General features: G+C 43.3%; 1 protein-coding gene across 1 annotated transcript in view; it reads left to right on the top strand.

Moving 5' to 3' along the window:
• The first annotated feature begins 3,475 nt into the window (after positions 1 to 3,475).
• The window catches only part of zfpm1 (zinc finger protein, FOG family member 1), a 123,845-nt gene continuing 104,369 nt past the window's right edge, over positions 3,476 to 22,951 (top strand). Inside the window, exon 1 of the mRNA XM_087844181.1 lies at positions 3,476 to 4,006. Coding sequence (XP_087700307.1) covers positions 3,967 to 4,006 — 40 coding nt within the window. The 5' untranslated portion in view covers positions 3,476 to 3,966. The remainder of the gene's footprint in view (positions 4,007 to 22,951) is intronic.

Here is a 22,951-nt window from a genome sequence, read left to right as displayed (position 1 = left end):
TGTGGACATAAAGTAGCGTATAGTAGTAGTATAAAAAGAAACCTCAAGATTCAAGTGTCTGAATCTTGAGTCTAACCAAAAACCACAACAGTGGCCTGTGCACTAAACCTGGCCCTCCAACAGCAAGATGTTAAATGTAGCCCTTTGCATCTAAATGTTTGAACCGTTTTCTTCCAAATCTTCTACAAAAGCAGCAAAGTACATGCATTGTTACAGAACGTTATTATATCGATTCTTCATTTTCTATAAGTCTACTAATTTGTATTTTGAGGTCATTTTTTGAGAGCTACAAATTGCACATTGCATTGTTGTACAACACACCATGAAGAGCAAACATGTTGTGTATTTATCCAGAAGACTATGACCGTGTGTTCAGTAACATAGTGATCGTGATTAAAATTATTCTGGGCTCTTCTTCTCATAGTTATATTGAAACAGAGTGAGTGTTATTAGTTGTATGGCAAAAACAAAGGCATTGTCTTGATTGAGAAGTAATCAAATAGTCCCCACTTGATGATGTAATAAACGGCTCAATGGCGTTCAACATTTTGTTGTGTTGCTGCTCTAAAAATGATTGTAAAATCAATGAGAACACACAGGAAACCAGCACTGTGGTGATATGATGTCATCCTCTAAAACCAATAACAAAACGTAAACTATGTGCATCTGAGAAAGTGACTTCTGGTTGGTTCCACAAATGAGTTTTGAAATAGTAAAAAGTCAAAGAATAGTGTGTCTGTGGCTTTTGAGAGTCAGAGGTGTGAGGTCATTGCTGATAGTTCTTAGATTAATTAAAGCTTTAATCTGTAGTTTTTCATTTTAGATGTGAAGATAGACGTAGCCAATGTAATGCACCTTACATATTTCTGAATTTACCTCATGCCATGTTTTGATTTTGGCAACATAATTTTCATATCTGGACAAGAAAGTGGAGTGTTGTCTGTGAAGGTTCTCAGTCATCCAGATCATCGTAGTCTAAGGAGCTTCTGGACTTAATTAAGTTTCTTGAAGATGTTTCACCTCTAATCTGTGAAGCTTCTTCAGTTCTCAGTGCAATTGGTGGCGAGTCCCAAGCTTGGTATTCCAGGCACAAGCATAAAGTGTACGGACGCAAATAAGATAAGAGATAAGATAAGATAAGATAAAACTTTATTAATCCCTCGGGTGGGTTCCTCTGGGAAATTTGGTTTCCAAAAAATATGCGCTAAGATAGCTCGAAGAAACAGTCCTATAAATGCTAGAATTTTTATCACCAAACCTGAAACTATTGATGGGTAATATCACCCAGAAAGCCAATTATTTGTCAGATAAATCAATTAAAAATACTCCAAAAATAAACCTACAGCACAAACACGGTGACGAGATCCAGTTCTGTGAGTCCAATTAGTGGATATAAGGCCTAACAGATGGCCAGCAGCCAGTATCCAAAAAATTGAAGGTGAAGGTGAAACTATCTATACAACTAGAGGCTATTTTTTTTATTTTATTTCAGGCTGTAAATGTGTTTTAAAGCATATTCTCTTGGGGTTTTAACTTGGGAGTTTATGAGGATGGAGTCACTTTTGAATTAAGGGGACATTGAGGCATGCAGGGCAGAGGAGACATGGAGACATCGAGCAGAGAAATGAGCCTTGGGCTGATGCAGCTATGCTCAATGTTTTCAGGGAGCGACTTGGACGCAGAACAGAAGAGCCAAGTAAAGGAATCGAGGACTGATAAAGGAAAGGAGAGGGGCGAGCTGCCCTCCTGCGAGGAATCAGTGGTTATTCGAAAAGTGCCCACTAGATGGCGCCAGTGAATTTCGCTGGGAAGAAACTAATCTCGATCCTCTTCCATCTTCTTGTTGAGGGCAGCATGCATTTTTGGAGAAGCACGTGTGTAACCTAGAGGTTGCTGGCTGAAATCCCTGGATAGAATAACACTCTATAACTGAGCCACTGAATGCTGCTATCCAAAGGCAAAGGAGGCTTTCAGTTATGCACTCTTAGGGTTATTATTTTTCAAAAGTGATGAAGCTATACCGACCTAAAACAATCTTTAGACTATTTTAAGTTATTAAAATAAGCTAAATATCTAAAAAGACAGAATATTAAAAGGAAAGAAGAGTGCAAACACTCTGCATTTCTCTTCATTTTCCCGTCTGCTCTTCAAACTGTAGTGTTAATGTTATTAATATTCATTTTCCATGTGTCATGAAAGCCTCATTATGTCACAGCCTAACACTGCTGTTACACTTTGTAGGTATTCTTATAAAGTAAACATTTCAACGTGAGTCATTCATGCAGGAAACCGAAGCAGCCTGTCGTCAGTCCAAAAGGAAATCCTGGCTAATCTCATGTCTGTATCACATTTGAACAAGAAACAAAGTGCGCGACAATGAAAGCAATGCCACACAGAAGACTATACACACGCAGGTGACACAAAAGAAAAGAAATTTGAATAATTTACCCACCGCTTATAAACACATTGGTTAAGAAAACGTGTGGAGTGCTTAAGAGTATCCCAACGGTCGTAAGGTGAGAGGTGGGGTCTGCTGCAGGGCAGTGGCACATTTATCTTTTGAGTAAAGTCAAATTCTATAATTTGACTTCCTTCATTTGTGGTCAATCAATGAGCAGTCTACAAAATCATTTAAATAAAAATCAAAGCTCATAAAATAGAAAAAAATGTATTACTTTAATCTGTTTCTACTTATTTGTGCAATTTCATTTATCATTTATTCCGTTTTATTGGATAAATATGTAGTATTAATTTCTACATTTGCTTAAAGCTTTTGCATTTTTCCATAATTTTTCATATGGAAAACAGCAGATGCTTGTTTGTTTTGCTGCTATTTGTCCCCTATTTACGAAAATTTACTCTCTGCATCACACTATGTTTGAAAGTGCAGTCTAAAATTGATACCAAACTACTAACATTAGACACCAAGATCTGACAGTCACCACTGTTTGGCTCCCATGATAGATTACAGATGTTGATGCAAAAACAACACCTACTAAATGAACAAGTAAACAAAAACAGCATAGCCCTTATTTATAGTAGGATGGATGGAGAGCACGGGATATATTTGTCATGCGTGTACATCAGCATTACACTCCACTGTGCTGCTGAAAGAAGTGAAAAGAACCACAAAACAACAAGAAAAAAGTTAAGAAACTGAACTTTAAAGACTTTTTTAAACGACACAGTGATCACGGTTAGGCTGGTTTTAATTATCCATCTATAATTACAATATAAAGCAATATTATATCATTAATTAATTAGAGTTGAGGATTTATATACACTGCTGATATTTGTATTGTGAAGTCGATCACGCGGTGGAATTATGAGGCATACTTTCTGTTTTATTGCGCTTTACAACGGGGTAGACGGGAGCCAATCGGGGACGAGTGCGGCGCCCTACGTCAGACGCAAGGGGCGTGTCAGAGGCGCGTCCGCTCCGGTGTAGTAGCGGAGTTGACTGTAGCGCTCGAGCTCCATTGAAAGTGGCTCCCTGGCTTAGACGCGGTGCGGGCAGACAAGGGGGCGGACCAGCCGGAGGAAAACTTGACAGAGAACAACAGCAGCCGCACCGCTGACCTCCACAGCTGACACTTTTATCAGCGCGAGCTTCCACGGGACACACATTTACTGCGTGTCGCTGAGTGACGTGCCAGCGGACACAGCGGAGGCGCGCCCGGTAACGGAGTAACGTTTGCAGGAAAGCGAGAGGTGAGGCGGCGGCAGATATTTGTAGTTGAGAAGAAGAGCCTCGGTCACAGGTGGGGACTCAGCTACAGGTAGCCTCGCGGGAGCTGTCGTGGCACGAGATAGCTGTGAAAGCGCACGCGGGTCATGAGGATTTCTCCGGTCGCTGCTCGGAGCGCCGCGTCGCAGCTGTGAACGAAGAAGAAGAAGAAGAGGAGGCAGAAACCAGAGGAAGAGCCTGACCACTTCTCTGCCGCTCAGCCCGAGAGCAGAGGCAGCATGTCCCGGAGGAAGCAGAGCAAACCCCGGCAGATAAAGCGTAAGCATGACACAAGTTTCCCCTCTTCTTCTTCTGAGTGTTCGTGTGTCGATGCGCCGCACGCGCGTCCCTGCCCGGACCCCCCTCATCGGTGCGTAAATTAGAAAGCACAGCTGACTCTGAAGACTTTAAGTTTCAGATGCAGCTCGTTGTCTCGGGATAACCGGAGGATGTCGCCTCCCCTCCAGCCCCTCCTGCCCTCCTCAGCCTTTATTAAAGGGGCTCGTCGGCAGCTGCCTCCGCGCTGTAAGGCTGTGCAGGAATATCAAAAAGTTTTTCTTTATTACCCTGTGCGGAATGTTTTTGTGCATTGGCAGCTGAAAGTGTGGCCGGGGCTTCCTGTTTAATTCTGTTGTGGAAACGTCAGTGTTCTCGGCAAAAAGCCGATGTGAGCTGAGATAAAGCAGCGATCCGATGTGAGCGCAGATAAAGATTAAAATTGGATCTTTTTTATTTGTTTTCTGTCTGAGGCAGCGCCAAGGCCGCCGCTGCATCCCCCCCTCCTGGCTTTTCACTTCTCCTTCCTAGAGATGGGGCGTGAGATAGGCTGCATGGCCGATCTCTCCCGCTGATAGCTGCTTACAATTGGATCTGTTTTTTCATCTATCCTTTTAACTCAATAATGCATCTCGGGGCCGCTTGAAAGGCCCTTTTCTTGGTCTGGCGCTTGGCTGGTCTCCGTGCTTGACGAGCTCTTCCTGTTTATAAAACGTGTGAGGGTTTATCGCTGCTAACTGATGTTCAGAGTTGATATAAGAGCATATTAATGATGTTGTGATTAACCTCTGCTCCTGCTCTGCGGGCCTGTTGCACACCGAGAGGATGGTGGGGACTCTCAGTGTTAATGTGGTTCTGCTGGAGAAGAACAAATGTTTGGGAGCAGCAGCTGGAAACCGTGACATAAGTTTGTTTGGCAGCGTCGTCACTGATTGTGTCACGGTGTCCTATTTAACCTAAAACCTCCCCAAAACCTGTGGATCTTTTTAAATGAATCAAACAGTTGTTCTTGTGCAGAAACCAAACATACCAACCACAGAGAGGCCGGTTATTAGAAAGTTCAAATGCTAACCAGCCATGCATGCAAGGACTTCTTTGCCAAACTACAACATCATTGTAAACTGATAGTAATTAATAGACCTGGAGACGTCTGACGTGTCTCTCCTTAAAATCCATGTGAACGAAGCCAAAGGAAAATATTAACATGGCAACTTCATCACACGTCTTCCTCTTGTGATGTATAATCGACACAGTAATGACACATATTGACATTTTATCCCAGCTTGCAGGTGCATTGGACTCACCAGAGTCAGTGCTGTCATTACAGTTTGTCCATTTGTAAACATCAGTAACGCCACATGTCGGCTGTATTTTTATTGTTATTGCTATTATCATTTATAATATTATTAGTATTAGTTTTATTAGCAGGCAGATTAGCTTTATTCTGTCCAAAGTCCTGGAAGCAAGTCTTGACCCCCCCCCCACACACACTCATTTTGAAGCCGCATCTAACTTCATTCGTTGCGAGGACTTAAAAATAAATCTGATCTTTAATAAATAAATGCGTAAAGTTTGGCTTTTTGTGAAAATAAGGTTTCATTGAGTGTTTGCTCCTGTGGAATTCCTCCTCCGATTTCTACCACTCTGAGTGCCACGTCTCTAATTTATCTTGGGTACATCAAGTTCCAGATTCAGATTTTGTTGCTGTGCTTAGACTCTGTTCAGTCGGATTCATCTAGTCCAAAATGGTGCGGCACACTTGGAGTAAAGTTTCTCTCTTTCACTTTGGATCCAGAAATGCTTTAAGTAGATATTTAAATCAACTGTTTGATGATTAACCTGGACTAATGAAGGCAGATGATGATGATGTCTTCAGTACCTGGAGAATACAGTTGGTGGTAGCTGTTTGTGTTCTAATTCATCCACGGCATCCGTCTTGGTCGTGGATTTCCAGCAGGAATTTCTCTCGATGATGCCTATCCCTACCACCTCTACATCGGTTCCCATAGAGAGGCAGTGAGCTCCCAGCAGGCACCTCCAGTAAGGCCAGCAGCGAGGCCTGGAGATGTATTCCAGACCCCAAGGCTGATAAACTCAGGCTAGACCCGGTGTGTATGAGACAGCGTGTACATGTGCGCGTCTCAGGGGTGTCATGGCCATCTTTATCAGCACTTCTGGTCCACCGTGCTTCCCCGTGCACCAGGCCCCGGCTGTGGTCGAGGCCGGCCAGGCTCTCAGCCCCGTGACTCTCTTGTGATTTGGCAGACATTTTGATAGGAAAGAGTGAGGAGTGATAAGGACTTTGTTCAGCTGGGGTGTGTGTTTGGGGGGGGTTCATGAGGTAGGGGCTGCTACCACTACTGTTACTGTTGAACCACCATGTTGTTTTGAGCATGCTGCTTGCTGATAGTGATATGACAAATTCCAGCCAGGTCACGGTGGTGTTGGGTGGTTTCATTGTTGAAACTGACTTTGTTTCCTAAAATGATTCACGCCTTCGATAAGTCGTTTAGTTACTCATCCAGCTGGAGGTAAACCACTCGGTTTTTAACGTTGCATTTGGAGCTACAAATAAACTCGTGTTGACCTGCTCGCAATACAGCTCTTCCTGTTATTGTAAAAGTTATTTGGTGCCCAGTTAAAGTTTTCAACAGACGGAGACGTGAGAGCTTGACGCTGATTTACAGTTGGTGTGTTTCCATCATCTGAGTGCAGCTAATGGCCGAATTCTCCTGACGTCTCCTGAAGTTTGTTATAGTTTCTCACGTTGTGGATTTAGCCGTTTGCATTTTGGATTGCTGTTTGTGTGATGGAAAGACGAGCGCTCGTGTGTGATGTTAGTGTAACTGCATCAATTTGGCTAACGGCTAAATGTTTAAACGTAGTGTGATGAAGAGCTGAAAGACTTCACAAGCGGTAACTTTTTTATTTATTTTATTGGATGAAGATGTCTGGAAAAAATGCAATTTATATAGATGTTCTTGGCCCCGGCCCTCAGTTTCATAGTATGATGAACTATTGTCATCAGTACATCGATTCTTCAGTTAACCTGCTCAAGTTTGCTCAGTTGAACATTACAGGTGAGCTGGCAGGTGAAACCTGGTCCAGCTGAGTTGGATGTTTGAGTTCTTGCGTAAACCTCCAATAGGTGATGCTTTAAAAGGTTCAGGGCTGCAGAGTGTGTGTGAAAAATGCACTAAATGAATCAGTGGGGATACTTTGAATGAGCCCGGTGGTTTTGTATGTGTGCAGATTATAATCCAACTCATTAGTGGTGCAGTTACTGTAAAGCAAAACTCAGGTGGTCTAGAACAGCGGTCCCCAACCCCCGGGCCTCAGACCCGGGGGTTGGGGTCCTCAACCCCCGGGCTGGGGTCCTCAACCCTGTGAGAGTTGAGGCTCAGGTGTGAAATGTATAGTTTTCAGGGTTTTTATCGGTTTTCAGCGTTATTTTGTTATCGTTTTTATCGTTAACTCTTTTTTCCTGGGTCTTTTCACGTGTGTTATGAATAAATCTTCTTTTTTTCGGTACCAGTACTAATTTTATTTTGTTGTATTTATCCGCGACACCTTAAAGGACGGTCCGTGAAAATATTGTCGGGCATAAACCGGTCTGTGGCGCAAAAACGGTTGAAGACCGCTGGTCTAGAATCATCCATGAAGTGACTGTGAGTATTCCTGCCTTTCGTACCACACTGAAGATGTTTATGTTAAGACTACTTCTACTTTTCCTGTAAATATCGGCATGAATGTGTCGTAATCGATGGAGATGACATCTTTTTGTTGTTGTCCTTTTCTTTGTTTCTTTGTATCAACTTTTGTGTTTGAAACAAAGAAAAGTAGTGTTAAACCTACATGAACCACCACAAACATAATTTATTACAGTTAATAAAACTGGAAACACTGTTATTAGCTGTATTACCTCATGGCTGCATCTTGTGATTCAACTATTTATTTCAGTAATAAATTTTATTTTAGGCCCCCCCTGCCTCCCCGTTCATGTTTGGTTGCCTCTCCACCCAGCCGTACCACTCCATTTAGGAAAACAAGAGTCCTGGAAACGCCCCCATAGCTACAGTAGCTAATACTGTGCAGACTCAGGTGTGGTTTGAAAAGCAACAATTGAACACTGGCAGCACCCTCACCCACACACACACACACACACACTGGAGTGCTCCATTAAGACAGTGTAGCATGGATATCTCTTTTAGGTTTGGATTTTTATTTGCCAAACAGCAGTCCAAGTCCAGAGCTTTCTGGAGGCCCTTAGTAGAGGAGGAGAAGGGGGTGTTTGTGTAGCAGATAGATATTTGTCTGTGTCTCTTTGTGCGTCATCCTCCCCAACGGTTTGTGATCTTTCAGCCTGATATGGCTGCTCTTCTTGATGGGGCGATAGGAAGCAGGCAGGCAGCCCACTGAGGCTGAATCCCTGGGCTTATATTTTGGCGGTTGAGATGGGAGACGCGATAAAACTTGGCGGCGATCGCTGCCGCTGATATCGCAGAAAGCAAAAGAGAGGGGGGGGAGAGGAGGTTGGGCAGATGGAAGGAGAGATGGAGGACGGAGGGCGCATTGTAATTACATGTGGCCGTTGTGTGCCGTTTTTACCAGCGTTGCTGTTGGTGGTTTTTTTGTTTGCGATCGGCTAGGGGTGGATGTCTAGATAATTAAAAGAAGGAGAGAGAAAAGCGAAAAGGGAAGAGCGGTCGGGAAAAAAGTGCAGTGATAAGGGGAGGGGGTTTGGAGAGGGAGTGGAGGTAGATAGTGGGAAGAAAGAGAGTGAAAAAGTGTGCTGCTAGATGAATGTGTTGTGGTGTGTTTTTTAATGGCAGCCTGCCTGCTCTGCCGCTCCCCCACCCTCTACCGAGAAAGATGTTTGGGGCTGATAAGGAGGCCTGCAGATGGTAGATAGATAACAACCTGCAGATCCACTCTGCTGATTGTGTGTGTGTGTGTGTGTGAGAGAGAGAGAACGCCTGGTTCCTATGACATCAGCGCTAGAGCTCAGAGGTCAGCATGAATAATGCGCTGCCTCCCACAGCTGAAAGCAAACCAGGACGCCTGCAGAGGCCAGACAAGGAAATCACCGGGCTGACCTCCTCCTCCTCCTTTTAGTCTTCGTCTTCTTTCTCTCTCGTTCTCTTTCTGCTCAAAGTTGTTTTGAAACTTTGAACGCTAGTTTTAAAAAACTAAAAGTGTGCAACAGGAATGCGTGGGCGCGGCTCGCGCGATTTCCATACAGTCGCACGTCGGGATTAATTCATTGTTTGTGAGTGACGAAACTAAAACACACAAGCTTGTCTAAATTCCACACACAGCCAGGAGAGTCACGCTGCGCCTTGGTGGCTTTGCCTTTTGTTTTTTTTCTCTTTCAGCGTGCTTTTTTTTTTTTAAACTCCTCCTTTGTTCTGCTTTTAGCTTGATGTGAACTTTAGATAAGCCGCGGGGGCTCGATCTCCGGCGCAGATAGAGATCGCCAAGCGTGATTAGAGTTGTTATCAGGCCGGAGCAGGCAGGAGCAGAGGCTCGGCTGCAATAACAACAGGCCCAGGCAGGAGCAGCCGGGGTCCAGACCCTGGCAATCAGTTCCAGCCCTAATGGGATTAATGTTGTTGTATAATTAGATGATAGGTGTGAATGCTTTTCTATTCTCCCTCAATCTCGTCGCACTCTCTCTCCTCCCTAACAAGCGTCCTCATTGATTAATTTAATTCAAATTAATAGCACGTATTACTCTTTCCAGATTGCGCGCGTGATAGCGCAGACATGTTGGGGAAATTTTATTCGATGACTATCTGTTTGTGTTTTAAACATCTTCTCCGTCGTTAAAGGCGTGAAACTTTCGGGTGCGTACAGTAAGCGGCGGCAGATGAAGAAAAAGAGGAAAGGCACGGCGTCAGCAGGATGACTCGCTTGATTCTACTGATATTAAAGCAGCTAGATGGTGACTGATTGGGTATCGACTGGCAAAGATTCTCATGCTGACAATCAGATAGCTCAGCGTGAGAGCCGCATGTGACTGCAGTCAGTCATGCCCACATGTGCACGGATAAAATGCTGTGAACACTTTGAAAACATTGAAATAATCCCGTTTTTAGCTGGTTGTTCTGGAAGGTTAAAAAATGCTTTTATTTGGAGTTAGATCGTGGTTTTGGGACATTTCTCTACTTGATTTGTTCTCTTCTTCTTAGACGTTTGAAATCCAGCGATAGTGATCTGATGAAAGCAGCAGTTTTGAGTGTTTTTGGTGAAGATGCCTGATCGATTAGAGTGCTCTCTGCTCTCCTTATTGCTCTTTTCATGAGTATGTAGGTATGCATTGTGGCTAACTGAGCAATGATGACAGTGTGTGTGTGTGGTCAGATATACCAAAGGAGGAAGTTGGCGAGGTTACAGAGGAAACACCGTTTGTGTTGAATGCATGGATGAGTTATTACCCTTTCCTGCTATTTACCCGCGGGGACAGCCTCGTGGTGAATTATGACCCCGCCAGCCCAGCGCAGTTGTAAACGGTTTCACCCCTGACCTCGGTGCTGACGCCTCGGCGCTCGAGGGAGGAGAGAAAGTATTACGCACAGTAGCGTAATCAGCGCGCCAGCTGTTTGCTCTGGCAGTAATTACAGGTCTGATAGCTCGGTCCGCAGAGCTTTGGGAGGACTTGTGGTCTCTACAACCCGGGGAGCCGAACACCTTCTCCTCAAGCAGCTGTGCCGCTTCATCATGTGACCCCATTGTATCAAAAAGATCACACGGAGGTCAGTTATTGCAGTGCAGAGCAGAAGTTTGTGTGTGAGGTACCTGAGGGCCACGTGGCTCCAATCTGTGGTCAGAATGATTCTTGACACTCAAAGTACAGTGTATTTGTGCAGACTTATCTGTGTGTGTGTGTGTGTGTGTGTGTAAAGGAGAGTCATAACCAGTGTTATGACAAGCCCCCCCCAGCAGCAGTGATAAGACGGACCATTTGCGCCTACTGTGCTGAGCACTCTGTTCCGGGGTGTTAAGGCAACCTGGGCAAACAACACCGCCTGACCTGCTTTTACAGCCACACACACACACACACACACACACACACACACACACAGACACACACACACACACACACACACTGTTCTTCTCCTGACCAACAATAAATGAAAGTGTACGTTGAAGCTGCCAAGCTTGAATTCCCAGATCGCCGATATGAAACCAAACGGTGAACAGTGCCAGGTTCAAAGGTCACAGAAGCCCGACCAGATAAAACACTGTGTCCCCAGACAGAACATGAAGCGCTTAGCGTACACACACAGACTCATTCACAACGACCTTTGACCCTGTGTGCACCTGCTTCCAGTGCAGTCTGATATTGAGTGAAAAACGACTACACAGACTACACACACACTAGTAAAATAATAATAGAAATTAAAAATCTTTCTCTTTGTTTTTGTGCTTTTTTGGGGGTAAATATGCAAAAAGAGTTTCTGTTACCACAGAAAAACACACCAACGTTTGTATTTGTGTGTTATTAATATAACATTTATTTAACTCCATTATCCATGTATAATGTGACGCTCCCTGATGCAGGCAGTTTTAAAACAAAGCTCCATATTCATGTCACGGCATTATGCACAAAGTAATCTGTAGTGTATTGCAGGGGTCGGCTACCGAAGGCACGCAAAGGGTTAACTGATGGCACGGCCATAGCTGGACTGGCCATCGGGCATACCGGGCATTTGCTCGATGGGTCGATGATTTTTTTTGTAACGGGATAAACAATGAGAGGTGGTGGATTGGCCAGATGCTGGCCGGTGTTTAAAAATAACTCAGTTGTTTGGTGGTGGCTATGGTGGAGCTTCCACAGAGGCAACAGGTGGATGAGGGAAAGGGGAGGCAGGAGGAGCAGAGACCCGAGGCGGCCGCCGGTCCGAGTATCAGGTGAACTGAACTTCAGGTAAGAAGTTATGACCTGCAGTCTATCTGGGTCAGATATAAACCAAGTTTAGGTGGAGTTTATTTTTGTTGTGCTGACTTTTTACCGTCAGTTACAATAACTCGCACTGCGTACTAGCTAGCATGACGGAGTTTCTATACAGCTGGGTGGGTGCTATGATGTTACTGATAGTGAACTTTGTTTTATTCATAAGATTATTTACTAGAGTTGCCAACCGTCCCGTAAAAAGATGGAATCGTCCCGTATTCAGAGACAATATTACGCGTTTCGTGTTGAGCTGAGAAGGGACGCAGTTTTTCTAGGATGGAAAAAGACACAAAGCTGGAGTTATTCTGTGTCTTTGCTGCACAGCTGCCTCTTCTTCTCTCATTCTCTCCCCTCCCTCTCCTGTTTCTACTTCAATCATGAAACTGATCAATGATCAGCTGATCGGCTTTTCTCTCTCATTTATTTATCGCCCACTTTGCGCCAGATGTCGCGCTAAACAACAGCAGCACGTTTAAGCTTGATCAGCTGTTGTTAGAATTTTTTTAATATTAATTTCTAGTATCAGCTGATGTTTGCTGGAGCCACAGCTGCAAAAAAGCTGCTGGTCATGATGTCGGTTTGGATATGTGGTGAGAGGGAAACATGAAGATGAAACCAGGAGATGTCCTTACTGAATCATCAGAGCTGAACAGGTGATGGAGAAACAGGTTTACCTTTTAGGTGACATGAATGAGTTGAAGTTATGAACTGTTTCTGAGAGACAAATAACACCAGGATCCTTTTTTATGTAGCTGACAGCTGGTAACTGTGCAGGGGCGGGTCTAGCAAAGTTTTGCCAGGGGGCCAGGTAGGGCATTAACAGGGAGAGGGGGGCACAAAGAAATACTTTTCTTTCTTATTCTTATTTCAAATGTCTGGCTGTTATTAAATAATTATCTGAAGCTTACAACCAAAGTTTTTATCTGACCTAAAATGTATAGAAATCATACATATACCAACAAGACTGTACATCACTGTCACAACAGCGTCTGTCTTCATTCAAAGACTTTATGGCTTTTCCTGTAATACCTGGGCTGTTTTTTTGTCCCAGTCCAGCCCTGGGCACGACACGCAGTGAATTAATCTGAGAAGGTGCATCAAAAAATAAATGGCCGCACCAGCGGTGCACATCGCAAATCAGTTCGCATACACACATTAGTTGTGCCGCTTCTTAATGACGGTATCTTAGCTAACAACCCCAACTACCAGATTCAACTTGTAATTGGCTAAAAATAACTTACTGGCCTACTGGTGAGAGGGACATTGTTAGCTTTCCACATTCCGACACCTCAAAAGCTTCAGGAGCTTTCCGCTCAGCACAGCATCAGCACCACGGAGATACACGGATACATCCGTAGACTCGAGACACAATGCGTTTTTGGGACTTTCAGGTGTTTGGACCAATGTTTTATTTTCTGATCAAACCAGAAATCTTTAATGAGCAGCTGGATTTGTCTCGTATTAACTGGCTGAGTTAATGCCAGTTAATGCGACATCGAAGCAGCTGGAATCCACAGCTGTGCGTGTTCATGGAGCTGCATGTTCACCTGCTGGACACCTGACAGGTTTAACTGTCTTCAGAACATTGCAGAGGCCTTATTGACAGTATTTGGCTCTAATATCTGTGTGAGCAGTTTTTCTCTCACATGAGTCCTCAGGTAGCCTCTGAATGCTGGACACTCGGAGACCAGAGATCACATTAACATGTGTGTCTCTGTATTAACAAACATGCCATATTGGCTTAGTTTATTTTTCTTATCATTGTTGTGAGGAGACCATAAATAGCATTTGTATTTTCTGTTGTTCAGTTCATTTGCTGTTATGGATAAAAGGTGTTTTTTTTGTTTCAAAATAGCTGATAACTATTCGCTGATAGCTGCCAACATCTGCGAACAAATATAGTTCTGTAAAGTGTAGCGTTATTAAATTTATTGCTAATGCAATCATATGGCACACTGACTTCTGAGGAAATTATAAATGGCACTCGCCATCAGAAAGGTTGCCGACCGCTGATGTATTGGGTAAAATATTAAAGATGCAAGAAACTGAACATATTGAGCATCTTCTGTGATTTTTTTAGTAGTAAAACAATGATCAAATTTGTAATTATAAATGATGATGGGGCAAACTACCGTTGAAGAAAAAGCAGTGTCCTCACATACAGAGCCAGAATAAACTATTGCTCATATTTTGTTTTCAAGCTAATCAGACAGGAAATTTTTTTTATCATTGTGGTGGTAAGTGATACAATCAGTGCCTACTTCTCTGGTATTTTCTCTCTTCTCTGTCACTTCAGTCTGCAATGAATACACTGAGTCCATAAACTGTTTTATGAGCAGCTTACATTTAATTACTTGAGAAATGTTATAATCAAATTCAAGATAAACTTTATTGGCATAACACACAGGAATGAGCCTGACTCCCGTTCTTAGCTCTCCAAAAGTCTGCAGTCATTCCATAGGAGCTAATAGGTATGTGCGGGATGGCGATCTATATGCAAGTCTGATTAGCATTCATCCAGTGTTGCAGGTTGCACAGTTGTTCACACGGCACATACTTGGAAATGTGCAGACTTGCATCCTTACAGAGAATGCACGTAAACGTGCTCCTTCTATTCATACTTTGTGGGTAAGCAGTAGAGGGCTAGGCCTCCTATCTTGCACATGAGACATTGTAAGCTGTGTGTGCATTAGGGCTGCCACAAACGATTATTTTGATAGTCGACTAGTCACCGATTATTTTTGCGATTAGTCGACTAATCAGATCATCATCCATTGGACATAAAACTACAGCTTATTGCACCAGCAGCATCTGCTCTTATATAACTATCATTAGCTTACAGCTTTAAGTGTTTAAGGTATGTGCTAACTAAAAATAAAGACAAGATGATAGTTTATTAAATTTTAATGAAATTTGCAGATTGTTTCGGTGAAGTTTAATAAACTCCTTGCTATCTAAAATATAACAGGACACCGGAGTAAATTCTGAGCATCTCACACTTCTGATAATCAGCTGTCTGCTTGACGTTTATTCAGCTGTGTAAAAACTATAACTTTAATCTCAGCCAAACCGATTTACTCAGGAACAAATAAAATACTGAAACAAAGCCAAACAATAACATTTTAAGTTATCTAAGTGACTTATATATCATGTTTAACCTGAGTAGTGAAAGACGGCGGTGGGTTTGTGGTGCTCTCACGGGCTCTAGTTAGCCTAGCCCCCGGCTAGCTATCGAGCTAGTGGGTAACAGACATCTCCGAAAACGTCGGAGCGCTTTTGAAAATATGTGGTGTCTTGATAAACTGAGCAGATATTTGAGGTTTACACAGCTACATTCTCGCCTGAAAATATGTTAAACGTTTATTTTGTGACCCAGAAAGAATAATAAGAGTAATATTAAAACTAAGTAGCTGCCGCCATTGTTGGAAACTGAGCTGGGCCGCGCTATGAATTCTGGGACACAGCTTCTTCTTCTTCGGGGTTTAACGGCAGCTGGCATCCTTGTACATGCAGTGCTGCCATCTTCTGTTTCAGTCCGTTATTACACTCTTAAATCCTACTACTTATTCCTGCGGCTTTTGTGATCTTACAAAGCTTCAAACGACGCGTGGACTATTTAATCAGTCGTCGACGATTTTGATAGTCGACATAATCGTGACTAGTCGACTAATTGTGGCAGCCCTAGTGTGCACGGCACATGGGCTGGTTGTCTGCTTGCTGCAGTTTCTGATTTGAGTCAGTCTGAGGCAGTGTGTTCCTCTGCAGGACGAGAGAGTCTCTGGAAAGGCAGCTGAATGATGAGGACCTGGTCCTGCTGCCAGTATGCAAACCTGGAGTGCAGCTAGCTAGTCATAAAGAGTTTTTATCCATGGATTAAAGCAAAAACGAAAATTACAGTTTTTTAATCAATTTAAATGTATCCATCTGCATTTTAGAGCATTAATAGAATTCCTTTATTTAATGCTACAGATGAGAGTCACATTACCATGACAAAAAAATAATTTCCTGTTGACCTTTTTTTATTATCAACTAATCTGCAGCATTCTTCTGGGTAGCTAGATTAATCATTTGTCTAATGAAACACATAAAATTGAGGAAATTTGGCCATGCAAACACATCAAATCCTTAAACTTTAGCACTTTGAACCAGTGACTCTTTCTTCTTTTTGAAATGAAATTAGAGAAACTCTAAAGTTTTGTGATTGAGAGACTTCAGCAAAATGTTTGCGGTAGTGGACTGTGGGGGTTGTCAAACTATCGATGCTCTAATAATGATAGTAATAATAATGATAATATAATCTGCTAATCTGGAGCGGGGAATCAGATGGGCTTCAGGCCTGATACTGAGGAGGAGTGTGAGCGGTGGATGGGAGAGCAGCTGCAGGCAGATCAGACCACGATGATCGACTTTTCTACTTTTAAAATCATTTATAAAAATTAGTTTCTTATTTTGTTGCAGCTGTGAGGTCAGTTTAATAATGCAGGCAGTGACCGGCTCAGCCTGCTTCTTAGTGAGTGCAGTTTTTTATATCTTCTTCGGTACATATTTATTCTTTTATGTACTTGCGCACTGGATTGCATTATGTGATTTAATATAAAAAAGTGCTCGGGTGATTAAGGGACTGATGCTGGTTATTACATTAAAGAATAAAGGGGAAGGTAGAGTTTGGGAAATGAGGAAGAAACACAAGCCACCTAATGTCCAGTAATGAGGAGGGGAAGAGGAAGAAGATGGACACAATGAGGGAATGAGGAAGAAACGGGAAGGACGGGAGGCGAGGAGGTGATAAGGGCGCCTCGGCGTCCGAGACAATGCGAATAGAAAGAGGAGATGCTGGAGGATCCTCCTGGGAGCCTCTTTAACAGAGGAGGTCTAGACCGGCGGCTCCTCTCGCTGTCTGCCTACAGACACACAAACTATCTGCTTACATAAAAACAGCACCGTCACCTCGGATCATATGCATTTACCTTCGTACGGCTGATTTCGTGCTTTCGAAACGTGCTCTGTGCCACTTTTACTCCTCTGCTGTGGAAATGAGTCTTTTGGAAATGTGGACCATCGCAAACTATTCCAGATGTTGTTGCAGTTCCCTCTGGCTGCCAACAGAGGATGATAAAAGTCACAAAGAATATAATGTTTTTCCATTTAAAATCCTTTTTCCCTCAAAAAATATGTTGTGGTTGATCTGCAGAAGTCTATTTGATCTGAAGGAGAAAAGAACTGAGAGCTTGAACCTGCAGCAAAATTTATGACATCTCTGCTATTTCAGGGCCAATCATGATCCAGCTGCTGACTATATAAACCAGTAACGTGGAGCCCAAATTGCACAAAATTGTTTTCCAGATATGGGTGAACTAAAAATATGCGCACTGTTATAAATTTTTCTAGAATCTATACATGTTTTACGCAGGGACAGCATGTTTAGATGTACTTTCATTTACTCACACACACACACACGTCTCACTGTGTACATTATGAGTCATGTGAGCCAGTAGTGTTGCAGTGATCCGGGCCTCTGAATTGCTTTGTGCTTGTGTAAACCATGGTGCTCTGGCTCCCTGGCTGATAAGTGAGCTGCCAATCAACTGCCTGCATGTGTGTGTTTGTGTGCATGAGCGCACGCGTGCCTGGCCTTTACAGTTTGGTCATAGACTGTACAGCATGTATATTGGAGCTGTTGGGTTGGGAAGATTGAGATTACTGTCTTAATTAATTCCTGAAATGTGCCGGTGCAGACTGTAACATTCAGACAGCTCGTGAGATCCACTGGAAAGGGTGAGAGCCTATCCCGTGATTACTAAGAGCTTAGGAGAATGAATGATTCATGCATTTCCTTTTTTATTTTATAATACTACTCGTTATCAAGTCAAACCACTGCTTCTTACTGAAGAGGACATTGACCTACTAGTGCGACTAACGACCGTTTTGGACACGATTATAACTTAGTAACTTAAACTAAAGAAGTATTTGTTTCTGTTTAAAAAATAGCCTGGAATCACTTGTAGTCACCACCTATTTATGTTTTTTTTAGTTAGTTTGAAACTGAGAGTAGTTTCATATTGATGTGTAGATATAATAGAGTCAGAACTATTCATAGATACTTAAACACTTGAGTAAAGGAGCAATCTTACTCTGACATTTTGCACAGAAAGGTCAGTGTACCAGTCATGTGGAATACTCTGGATGTTATAATAGTTGTGTAAAGTCTGCGGCCTGACTGATGTTCGATTTTTAAAGGGACAAAAGCAGGTTTTAAAGGATGTATCCTTTGTACTTTATACTTTAAAGTTACTGTTGTGTTAATTATTTCCAAAAGGTTTAGTTTTTATGCACCAATATGGATGTCATCAGCTGCTGCAAGAAGTGCTCTGCTTTGTCTTTTTATGACACAGCCGACACACACACAGCTATTTAACTCTCACTTTTTCCTGCGACCTGAGCTATTCCACAAAAAGTGTTCTGGCGTAGATGGTGCTGTAGTGCCACGTTAACCGCGTTATCTACCAAACTGTTGGCTCTGTATTAAAACTGGGGGCCTGGAAAGATGTCAGCGATGGATTTAAAATGGGACAGCACAAGGTGCTCAAATGTCCTCGTAACTGCAGAGCTCAGAGTGTTGGGTCTAGATTCATTAAGGCTTTTGGATGGAGAAGCCAAGTCTGGCCCAGATGTTTTACAGGAGTTCTGTCTCTTCAAGGGTCTGTTTACATCTCGCTCAAGTATAGAGAGGTGTTGCCAGCTCTGAAGTGGCGAGCAGTCGGGGGAAGGTGCAGACTGAGGGGCTGAAGGTGTTGACAATCTAGGCTGAGAAGTGAGGAAGTAACATGTAGTTGCCATTATTTGCCGAAGTGACAGTCGAAGCTGAACAGGGGTCATCTCTAGACAAAGGCAGAGTCCTAGCTGAGAACTGGTGTTTTAGGCTACGTCCACACTGATGCGTTTTCGTTTTGAAAACACATCGTTTTCTCTCCGTTTTGGCCTCCCGTCCGCACTGAGATGACGTTTTCCTCAAGGAAAAATGCAGCGTTTTGAAAACGCATCGGTTTCTCTCCGTTTTGGCCTCCCGTCCGCACTGAGATGACGTTTTCTCCAAGGAAAACGCAGCGTTTTGAAAACGCAGCGTTTTCTCTCCGTTTTGGCCTCCCGTCCGCACTGAGATGACGTTTTCTCCAAGGAAAACGCAGCGTTTTCTCTCCGTTTTGGCCTCCCGTCCGCACTGAGATGACGTTTTCTCCAAGGAAAACGCAGCGTTTTGAAAATGCAGCGTTTTCTCTCCGTTTTGGCCTCCCGTCCGCACTGAGATGACGTTTTCCTCAAGGAAAACGCAGCGTTTTGAAAATGCTCTCGAAAACGCACACATTTCAAAACGGAGCTGTTCCGTCGCAGTGTGGACACTCGAAAACGCAGACTTTCAAAAACGATGACGCATGTTGGTCATATGATGCAGTCATGTGACCACTTAAACCAAGATGGTGGACGGCATCGGACAGCAGTTGTTTTGTTTGCTCACAATTTTGTCTCCCGGTCGATGTTCTTGCTTGCTTTGGAAACCTTGTACTTGTTGGTGACTTCGCCGCCACGTTTCAAAGAGCCGGAATATAAATAAACAGCAGAGGAAAACGACGCAGGTCGAGTCGTCTTGCGTTTCACGCATGCGCAGAACTGCAACGCCAGCGTTTTCGTCCGTCTTTTCATTTATTTTTTATATTGCAAACATTTGCACTGTTATCAGTGTTTGCACAATATTTTATATTATTTTTGACAATCTTTAAAGTCATTATTCAATACATTGTTATTGTTAAATAAATATCGTCAAATAATCGAGATCTCAATTTCAGTGAAAATAATCGTGATTATCATTTTTGCCATAATCGAGCAGCCCTACTTCCGTTTCCTGTCCAGCTGACAGGGATGGTACCCAGTGTGGTCTTCTGCTGCTGCAGCCCATCTGCTTTAAGGTTCAACATGCTGTGCATTCAAAGACGCTCTTCTGCGCACCATCGTTGTAACAAATGTTGTTTTTTTTTAGTTACTGTTGCCATCTCAAGGCAACAATGTATTTTCACCCAGAGAACTGCTGCTTGTTTCTGAAATAGTCAGACAAGCCGGTCTTGCACCAACAACCACGCTGTGTTCAAAATTGCTTAAATCACCTTTGTTCCTCATTCTGAAGCTCACTGAATGTAACTTTGACTTTGGAGGACAAAACCAATTTCAGGGTCAGCTTGAGCACCTCTAAGATGAGCTCTAATAAAAATATTGTGTTGGCTGCAGTGAAGGAAATCTAGTTTTTGAAACTTTGTACAGAAAATTGTACAGTATGGCTCAAAATGCGACCCTTAGCTTGATACAGAATCTCATCCAACGTCATAAGAAAAACAACCCTGCTGGAAACATTAATCTGAAGGCTCGGATGTTAAAAGTTCGAGTCGATATTGGCCGCAACAGTGATGAGCAAATGGCATCAGCACGCAGCAGCTTTTCCATTCTGTCTTTATACGTTATGGTGAAGACTGTTGGGAAAAAGACATTTGTGCAAAATCCTGACACATTGTTTCATCTTCCCATGATAAAGACGCAGATAAAGATTGAGTGAGCTATAAAAACTAACTTCATGTAATCTTCCAGATTAATGAATCCCCACTGTAACATCATTTATTGTGGGCGTGTTGATCTAATATAACTTAACAGCTCACAGAGGCAGGAAGTCAGACCGTAAACAGTCCTCCTGAGTGTAGACGCAACAACGGAGCGCAACACAATGTCACTGGCATATCTGCGTAAATAACAAAGCCCAATGCTTTTTTTCTTCTTAAGTTTATTATGGCTTTTCGGGACCTTCCCATCACTCTGACGCTCTCCCTCTTCGGTCCAGCTCGTCCATCAGTTCTCTCATTTTTCTCCTTTTTAAATTCCTCTCTACCAACCGCTATTTCTCTCAACTTCACTCCCTGTATCTCCAGCCTTCCACCTTCACTTCTCTATCGCCCCTTCTTTCATTCTCTCTCTCGCTGTGTCTCCAGCCAGACCCTAGCCTTGGCGAACCAGGTCTTGGCGGTATGATAATGTGGAAAGTTGAACTGGCCCCATTACAGCGAGGCTGATGGTAGGCCCGATAAGCCTGTTGATAATGGGTGCAGATAGCGCTGACACAGCGGTCCAATAGCCTAGCCCTGCCCCCCTCCTTCCCCGCCTTCCTCACCCCCTAAACCCTCCACCCCCACCCCCCCATTATCATTCCTGCCCACCGATGGGCTCCCAGAACGCTATCTCCTCTCCATTTCCACTCCTGCGACAGATAAGAATGGAAATACTGACTTCATAGCTGACTGATTAAAGTGTCTGCCTTTCTTGATAATACACAGATAAATTATGTTTTTTTTCTTCTTCTTCTCCTCCTCTCCCTCTCTCTCTATCTAGAAAAGGGTGGGGCACAGCAGAAAGAAGAAAAACCCGCTTCTTCTTTCATTTCTCTTTTTCTTTTGTGAAGATTTCTTTTTTTTAGTGAGTGAGGGAGACGTAGTGCAGAGAGGAGTGGTCACATGACTGAAGCGACTGTATAAAATTTGCAGATCGTGTGGACGGTAAAGGCTTGGGCACAGAGATCAGTGCAGAGTGGCCATCTGTACCAGGCCGACTATAAAGAAAACTTGTATTACTGGCTTTTCGAGTCATTATAAAGCCAACAAGAGTGGCTGGAGGAGGCGGGTGGTGGCGGTGGGGGACATAGAGATGGAGAGATTAGGGGCAGACAGGCCTATTTGCAGCCCAGTGAACTCCCACTGCAGCTACAGCCGTTTCCAGGTTGAGTTTTTATCGCTGATCGCTCCAGTTTGATACCAGGAAAGATCCCTGATGGATATGCTCCCTGCATCCAAATCCTCTAACCCATTTGCTTTTTATCCCACCCCCCCCGAACACGCACACACAACCTCTATCTCCCTCCCCTCTCTTATCTTCAGCTCTCCAGCTCTCTGTCTGTCCAACTGAACTTCTGTCCCTCCTCCTCCTCACCTCTTCCTCCCTTCTTTCCATGAGGAGAAATCCCCCATCTGCACCATCCTCATTCCTCCTCACCTCTGATGGTCCTACGGCATACTCGCCTCCTGGAGGAGGAGCTTTGAAATCTCACGCTGTATGAATCGACTGGCCGCCATGTGAAGTTGCAATGAATCCAAACATATCTGGGCCAGAGTTGAAGAGTCCCAGAAGTATCTGTATGCAGCCATGAGAGCTTTAATGCAAAGTCATCAGGATGCACTAAACAACTGTTTCAAAATAAATGCATTTAACCCTTTAAAGCCGGTCAGAGCGGGCACGCTCTGTTTTGCGTAACTATTTTTAAATCCCGGTAGCTCTGCAACCACGTGAGCTAGCGCAATAATTTTTTTTGCATATGAAACCGGAGGAGTTGTACTTACATCTTATGCCATCAGCTTGTCCTCGGTCACAGTTTCCTTCCACATATAACTTTGCAAAAACTGCATAAAAAGCACTTGCAGCAACAAAAACATAATATTCCAGAAACACGCTTTGCCGATCCGATCAGCTGTTTGTAACACTTCCTACATTGGATTAGACGTCAGCGCGAACTATCGCATGTCCGCCATGACCTGCCCGAAACCGGAAGTGACGTCATTTTTGCGGAAATGTAGTTTTTTACCATCCGGGCCTCAATGAGCCTATACTGGTGTTTTTAAAAGTTATCTTTGACTTTATGACTTTCTGTGTGGTTTCTGGGATGCTTAGGACTCATATTGCACTGCTGGAAATAGTTTATTTTGATGCATATGCTGCTTTTTTGCAAATTTGCATTATAATATTTATTTTCGTTTTTCCTGCAGTATATAAAAATTGGTGTATTTCAAAAATAAAACTATGAAGACACTCAAAATAAAGTTCCTGTGGTGGGAAACTATTTTGTGCAACTTTTTTGTATTTACAGTTTTGAGGGATAAACCTCTTAAATTTCTCTAACTAGAAATATATGT

This window comes from Neolamprologus brichardi, chromosome 7 (assembly GCF_056152115.1).
Source record: "Neolamprologus brichardi isolate AB-2024 chromosome 7, ASM5615211v1, whole genome shotgun sequence".
NCBI lineage: Eukaryota > Metazoa > Chordata > Actinopteri > Cichliformes > Cichlidae > Neolamprologus > Neolamprologus brichardi.
Note: the sequence above shows the minus strand (reverse complement) of the source record. Positions and strands in the feature narration are given on the sequence as shown.